Source organism: Gracilinanus agilis, chromosome X (assembly GCF_016433145.1).
Source record: "Gracilinanus agilis isolate LMUSP501 chromosome X, AgileGrace, whole genome shotgun sequence".
In the NCBI taxonomy this organism is placed as follows: domain Eukaryota; kingdom Metazoa; phylum Chordata; class Mammalia; order Didelphimorphia; family Didelphidae; genus Gracilinanus; species Gracilinanus agilis.
The window spans coordinates 64,279,382-64,287,140 of record NC_058136.1 but is presented as its reverse complement, the minus strand read 5'-3'; the positions used below and the strand labels follow the sequence as shown (position 1 = coordinate 64,287,140).

The following is a 7,759-nucleotide window of genomic DNA, read 5'->3' as shown; positions in this document are numbered from 1 at the left end:
GTCTGGGGGGAGAGGGAAAGAACATGAAATATGTAACTAGGGGAAAATATTCAAAATTAAAATTTAAAAAAAGGAACCATATCAGAGGGGGCTCATGAACTAAGATTTTGAATATAGGCATATATATCTGAATATTAAATGGATTTCAAAGCACCTCACCTGCAAAGGGACCTCTGGGTGCTATATAGACACAATCTAAAAGCTTGGTGATTCTTGGGTCACAGGTCTCCTCTTCCTTTTGCAACTCTGTTATAATCACTGTATAAGGAGGAGGTCACACAAAACTATGGGCCATTTTGTGTTTTTCTTTGATGAGAAGTCTTCAACTTAGCTATGTTGGTCTTCAGAAAGCAGACACAATCTGTTTCCAGGTTCATATTCAAATTGAGCCTTTCCAGCCTTTCCAGAAACTTCCAGACCTTGTGCTCCACTGACATAGCCATTGGGAATCCAGGGTGATCTGGACACCATGATGAATCTGAGATAATATGTTCTTCTAGTTTTTAAAAGTATTACTCATATTATTTATTTGTGTGTCACCTAATCTTCCCTCTCTATCCCTCCCCCCCTTTGCCCTCCCAGAGAATCATCCCCTATACAGTGATGGGCAAACTACAGCCCTCGGGCCAGATGCGGCCCCCTGAAATGTTCTATCGGACCATTCAACATTCTTCCTAATCTGACGGATACAATGAGTAGGATACAATACAATGAAACTTGGAAAGAGTCGCCTTAGAAACAGACTGACAGAGGAGCGTTTCCTTTCCTTTGGTCCCTCTTTCAAAAGTTGGCCCATCACTGCCCTCTAACAAAGGTTTTTTCAAAGGAAATGAAAAAAATTCCACAAAATTGACAATACATTAAAAAACTCTGACATCCTCTGTGCAATGTTTCATATCCATGGTCCTCTCACCTTTGCAAAGGAGTAGGGGGAGGTGTCTTCTTTCTCTTCTTTGGTTCCATGCTTATTCTTTGTAAATTTTGCAACATTCCTTTTTAGTCATTTTGCGGTGGTTGTTTTTTTACACTTTGGTGTAGTCACTGTGTGCATTGCTTCTTTGGTTCTATGTATTTCACTCTGAATCAGTTCATAGAGGTCTTTCTATGATTCTCTGGTGTTCCTCAGATTCAACCTTTCTTACTGTACAGTAAGATTCCCTCCCATTCAGAGACCCGTCTTTGTTTAGCCATTTTCCAATAGATGGATATCAACATTATTTCCAGTTTTTTGCTATTACAATATTCCAATTTTACAGATGAGGAAACTGAGACCCATAAAAGGAAAGGAAAATACTCATGGTCACAGAGCTAAGAAGTGGTTGACACAAGATTTGAACCCAAGTCCAGACTCCAGGCTCTTTCCATACTGCTCAGTGCGTACAGCTTTCCTCTCTTCCCCTCTCTCCCCCCAGCTCCCTCTCTCCTCCTAGTATTTCATCAGTATGGCAAATTCTCAGTAGGGAAACTTCTAATGCAGATCAGTTTTAAGAGAATTGCCTGGAGGGACAGGAAGCTTGGAGTTATGTAGGTCATAAGTGGGATGAACCCAGAAGGTCCACCTTCTATATTATACAACACAGTGCTCCTCCCAGCAACCCAGGACCAATCAGAATGAACTAAAATAGACAGGTATCCCTTCCACATTGCAAGGGTCAGGGGTGGGCTGCCCCTACAATCTGCAAAATCCGTGTAAAGTGTTTTAGACCTCCCTTCAGACCAGAGAAGAAGTTGGAATTTTTTCAGTTTCTTTTATGGCATGTTTACTGTGTATATATATGATATTAAAAGAGAAAATAGGTTACTATTGTACAAAACTATACTATTTTATTTTTATACTAGTTATATAATACTAATTATATAATATGATGTAATACAATATAATATGATATACAATATGATACACTATGACATGATATAATGTGATATGATACATGATATGAAATAATATGGTGTCATATGATATGATGCAATATATGATACCATATGATATGATATAATATATGATGTAACATGATATAATGTACAATATGATATGATATAACATGATATGATACAACATGATATGATATACAATATGATATGATATAATGTGATATGATACAACAGGATATGATATACAATATGATATGATATAATGTGATATGATACAACAGGATATGATATACAATATGATATATAATATGATGTGATACAATATGATATAATATGATGTGATATAATGTGATATGATATGCAATATGATACGATATGTAATATGACATATGATGTGATATATGATACACTATATGATATATAATATGATATGATGTAGTGTAATATAATGTGATATATGATACGATATAATAGTGATATAATATAAATACCATTTTACACATTTCTGAGTTTTTTAACTTTTTCTGTGTCATCTGCTGGTGTGATTTCCACAAAACTCCCCCAAATTGCCATTTAACTTCTGATGCTGCTGGGAGCTATATTGAAACCATGGTAGGGAGAATGGCAATGTGGAAGGGATACCTGTATTTTAACGAGCATTTGTCAGGCTCTCCCAATTTTTAGTTGGGAAAATCTTCTCCCGGGTGTCTATACCTCCCTTGACTTGGGAACACGTGTTTAACGCTTTGGCCACAAGGTGGCAGTATAACCTGGGACATTTCAGAATCGAAGCTGATTCTGGTTACAGGATCTTCCATCTAGAGCTGGCAGAGCTCTCAGAGACCAGCTAGTCCAACTGCCTTCTTTTACAGAGTAGGAAAATGAGGCCGGGGAAGAGAAAGGATGTGGCTAATCAACAGAGGCAGGATCGGAACCCAGATCTTGTGACTTCAGAACTTGGGTTCTTGCCAAGGTGCTCTGTTGCCCCCTTAGAAATCACTGACTCTGCACACTGGAAGAGACCTCTGAGATCAGGGAGGCTAGCCTGAGGGAGGGGTTTCTGCGTAAACCCCCCAGGGGGCCACCGGAACTCTTTTTAAGCCCTCCAGGAGGGAGGAGCCTGAGCTCCTGAAGCAGGTTGCTCCCTCCTCGGAGTGCCGCCAAGTGTTTCCTTATGTTTTGAAAGGCAGTATTTGTGCTGGGTGGACTGGTGGATAGTGCTGGACATGGAGTCAGAAAGACTTCAGTTCGAATGTGACCTCAGACACTTCCAACGGGGTGACCCTGGACAAGTCACTTGAGCTCTGTGTGCCCCTGTTCCCTTAACTGTAGACGTGAACTGGGGAAGGAAGGCAGACAGGATGGCTATGCCCAGGGTCCAGAAGAGTCAAATTCATGGTTCATTTGGAGTGGGGAAGGCCTGGGTGACAGTCTGTGTGATCGTGGGCCGATCCCTTCAGCCCCCTTCCTTAGGTCAGTTGGTTTTGTGCCTGTACAACAGGGCTAACAGCTCGGGCAAAGTGTTGGGAAGATTCAAGGGAGATAACAGCTTCATGAAAGCACCTACTAGTAAATCAAGTGTAAATATGCATCTGAACTGCTCCACCTAGCTGGCCCCTCCCTGGTTCAGCCCTGTGGGGCCAAGCAGAACAAATCTAATCCTTCTTCCATGTGACAGCCTTCCAAACACCTAGACTGATTTCTGAGCTGGAACCAGCCTCCTCCAATGCATTTCTTTTACAGGTGAACAACCCGAGGCCCAGGGGAAGTCCAATGACTTATCCAAGGCCACGCAGGTGAAAGGATGAGAACTGCAACCCACAACTAGCACTCTTTCCACTAGATCACACTCTTTTTTGTTTAAACCCTTACCCTCAGTCTTAGAATCAATATCAATGGTACCAGCTAGGCAATGAGGGTTACATGACTCCCCCAGGGTCACCCGGCTCGGAAGCATCCGAGGCCGGATCGGAACCAATGTTTCGGGCCCTCCAACTCCTGTCTTCTCCAGTTCCCAAGATCAAACCTAATAGAACACTAGCAAAAGGTCTTCACGAAAAGAAGGTCAAAACTGAGAAAAACAAACGAAGAGAACATTTCTTTCCTATCCTGGCGCCTGAATATGAACACCCTCCGGTTTATCAGGGATCTTCCCTGGGAAGGGATCCGAATGACAGAATGGCCCGAAACAATGGTCAGAAACGGTTCCTCCGAGTTACTGAAAAAGAAGTCAGTAAAGGAAAAGGGAAAATCCTTCCCCTCCTGGCGTTGGGAAGAAAGGAGAGCTCGTTGAGAGGTGAGCTCGCTTCCTTGCTCTCCCTGTTCCTGTGGGTTCAAGATAGAAGAGTGTGGGAGAGTAGACTTGCAGCTGCCAGTTCCAGGAGATCTGGGAGGCAGTGGTGATAGCGTTCCCCTCTTGGTTCCATTTGTCTTTGCTTTGGGTGCTGTTTTATGGAAATTTCTTCTACTACGATATCATGTGCATTATTGGAGCTTGGACAGATGGCTGGGGTGAGGGGAGAAAAGACTCAGTGGAAATGGCCAATCGTGAGATGTACATGGATTGAGCTGGCCCCTTGAGCCACGCATCTGGGAGGAGCTGGGTGGGTGGCGACTTCGGTAATAGAAATCCTCGGTCACTTGGCAACATTTGTATTCCCTCCCTGGATCTCACTTTCACATCTTCTCCACCAGTGCCAGCCCCTCTGCCCCATTTCTTCCCCCCACTACCTAGCAGAGGCCTTTCCTGGTGTCTGTAATTGTCCTGGTAGCATTCTGTGGGCCCAGAGGCCTTGCTGCTATGGGAGCTCCTGTTGTCCCTCTACAAGACAAGAGTCTACCCAAGCTGAGCTATTGCCCAACACAAATCCATTCTCTTCTGAGTATTTAAGTATGGTCAGGTCCCAGGCCCTACATGGTACCCGGCCTTGCTCCTGCCTCTGGGGGGACACCGGCTTCCTGCCTCGACGATGGTAGGGCCCGGAAAGGTGGCAATAAGGTCCTCCTGAGAACTGGACATCCTCAATGGCTTCCCGATACAAAGACCATCCTAGATGAGTCCAGAATAACCCGGGCGTGTGAGCCGCAAGCTGGACAGGCAGCCCCGATCACCCCGGGGACCACCTGTGCTTCATTCTGGAATCCAAATTCTGTCATCGAAAGTATGAACAAATCAATGATGTTTGGCTTCATAGAGCCCTGGACTTGGAGCCCATTGGGATCCTAGACTTAGAGTCAGAGGCCAATCCACTCAATTTACAGATGGGGAAACAGAGCAGTTAAATGACTTGCCTGGGGTCACACAGCTAGGCTTTGTCTGAGGTGGGATTTGAACCAACACCTTCCTGACTCCCGGTCTAGCACTCCATACACTATACCCTCGCTGCCTCCCCGATTTCCACCCTTCGTGTATATGTAGCCCTAAGTAAGTCATTTAACCTCTCAGACCCTCTGTTTCTTCATCTGTAGAATGGCTATGAGAAGATTATTTATGTCATTGGGTTGTTGGGAAGACCACTTTGTAAATCTCAAAACTCTATAGAAATGTCAATGATTGTTATCAGGAGCAGCATTATTCTTCTTATTCTTATTATTATTATGACTGCACAACTGAGCATAACTGGGTGTGACTGGGCAGAGGGCCTTCCTTGCCAACAGGGCAAAGTTGAACTCAATAATCCAGAACAACAATAACATGGGCCAGAAACACAAGGCTTCCCCCACCTTCCCACCACGCACACGCCTCGGTACTGGTGTCTAAGTAGCCAAGCACATTCTGCTTGGTGGAGTCCAAGGCCAGACCCACTGGCTTTGTTGGTTGCCTCAAGGAGAGAGTCGGGCCCCAAACCTGGAGAATGCCAGTTGGGGTAAATAGTTGTTCGGGATTCTTCTAGTCGCTTACTATTGAACTGGTGAGGGACAAACAACAACTCTCCCAGGGTGTGCTCCAGCTGTGCAAGTGGTAATCTGAGGGAGAAGGAAGGAAGACCCTTGGAAGGAAACAGGACCCTGGGTCAGAACCAAGACCACTGAGTGTTTTTGAAGCCCTTTACTGGGCTGATCAATAGGTTTTGGACTGCCACAGCAGGGAAAGGAGGGCCGGGGCAGAGAGGCCATCCTTGGTGAAGAGACACTTCCTAGCCCTGTGGCAGGTAGAAGCTGAATCTTCTATCAGGTGCCTCTGGTGGGGAAGACCCGCTGGAGGCAGAAGGCCAGAAGGAAATACCCCGCCGCCCCCCCCCCCCCTTTAAGCTGTGTGCCGAGAACTGTGCCGTGTGTGCTGCAGCGCTCTGCAGGGCCGAGCAGTGAAAGATTCCCTGCCCTCCTCACCGAGGCAAACTGGCATCAGGGCCAGGGCTGGAGCCAGGGCCTTCTCCTCCCTCCTCTTGCTGCCTTCCTCTCCAGGGCCCGGGCGGGAAGGGAAGGTGCTCTAAGCTCGCTCGCTCTCTGAAGTGAGAGAGGGAGCCGGGGCGAGGGAGGAGAGAGCAGCCCCTCCGCACGGCAGCTCCGGAGGGGGATTCTGGGCTGCACACCGGGCCGAGGGACCTCTAAGCAGCTGCTGCTAACTTTCTTCCTGCCCTCCAGGAGTGATTTACACGCTGTCACAGCCCTCTGGTGGCTCCGCAGTGTGTAGCGCGCGCGCGCTCTCTCTGTCTCTCTCTGTGTCTCTCTGCCTCTCGCTCTCTGTGTCTCTGCGTGTCTCTGTGGCGCTCGGTCTCCCGGTCTCCCGCTCGCTCTGGCCCCGGACCTCGGGAGGAAGGAGGCTTCCCCTGGGTCTGGCCTGCACTCCGCCCCCCGGCCAGCCCCCGCCCCCTCCCCAGCCGCGCCTGGGAGTCTTCCCACTGCCGCTGCAGGTCCAATCCGGAGTCTGGGTGGTAAGTTGAGAAACTCGGGCTGCGCGTCTGGGGGCCGCGGCACCAGAGAGCAGCAGCAGAGCGGCCGCCCGGAGGATCGGATCGCCTCCGCGGGCCACTCGGCGACGTTGGCCCCGACCAGCTCGGCCCGGACGAGGCTCGGCGAGGAGCCGGGGCGGCGCTCTCCCGAGCGAGCCACGATGGCCCTGTCCTCCCCCGTAGGGCTAGACTGCTGCACCTGCTGCCTGGACCTGGCCAGCCGCAGCGGCCAAGAGGACGGCGGCAGCGGCAGCGGCGACGGCAGCGGCGGCGGCCGCCCCGGCGGGAGCAGCGGCTCCCTGGCCAGCCCCAGCGTGAGCAACTTTCGGCAGCTGCGAGAACAGCTGCTCTTCGCCAACCTGAACGCCGACAAGCTGAACCGGATCATGCGGCAGGACTCGCTGGAGCCGGTGGTCCGCGACCCCTGCTACCTGCTCAACGAGGGCATCTGCAACCGCAACATCGACCAGACCATGCTGTCCATCCTGCTCTTCTTCCACAGGTGGGTGAGCGGCGCGGTGCGGCGCAGCGCGTCCGGGCGCCCAGTTCCGCCGAGGTCCAGAGGCCAGGCGGCCAGGCGGGGGAGGGAAGGGGAGCCTCGGGGCTTTCGTGCTTTCCGCCGGCATGGTCGTCCTAAGCAGTACCCGCGGCGGCCGGGATGCCGATGTCTGCCCTCGGCTTCCCTTCGGTCCCACTCTCGGGCTTTCTCTCCCCAGGGTGCCCTCGGGGAGCAAGGCCGGCCGCTATCCTAGGGTGCCAGGCCCGCAGAGCCCCCCTCCCCCACTTACAGGCGAGGAAACTGAGGTCCCCAGAAGCCGAGTCATTTGTCAAAGTCCCGGGATCCCAGCCCCAGAGAGGGAGGCGGCCAATCCAGCCTTCGGAAGGCGTGGAAGGGCACGCGGGGGGGCTCCTGGTCTTTGGGGGGGGGCCGAGGGGCCCCTTCTCGAAACTGTTTCTAAATATCCAAAAGCCAAGCCGTGGGATTTCACAGGCGC

At 49.8% G+C, this 7,759-nt stretch overlaps 1 protein-coding gene across 1 annotated transcript in view; it reads left to right on the top strand.

The window, feature by feature from the left end:
* The first annotated feature begins 6,752 nt into the window (after positions 1–6,752).
* Positions 6,753–7,759, top strand: part of TSC22D3 (TSC22 domain family member 3) — a 54,613-nt gene continuing 53,606 nt past the window's right edge. Inside the window, exon 1 of the mRNA XM_044682782.1 lies at positions 6,753–7,266. Coding sequence (XP_044538717.1) covers positions 6,926–7,266 — 341 coding nt within the window. The 5' untranslated portion in view covers positions 6,753–6,925. The remainder of the gene's footprint in view (positions 7,267–7,759) is intronic.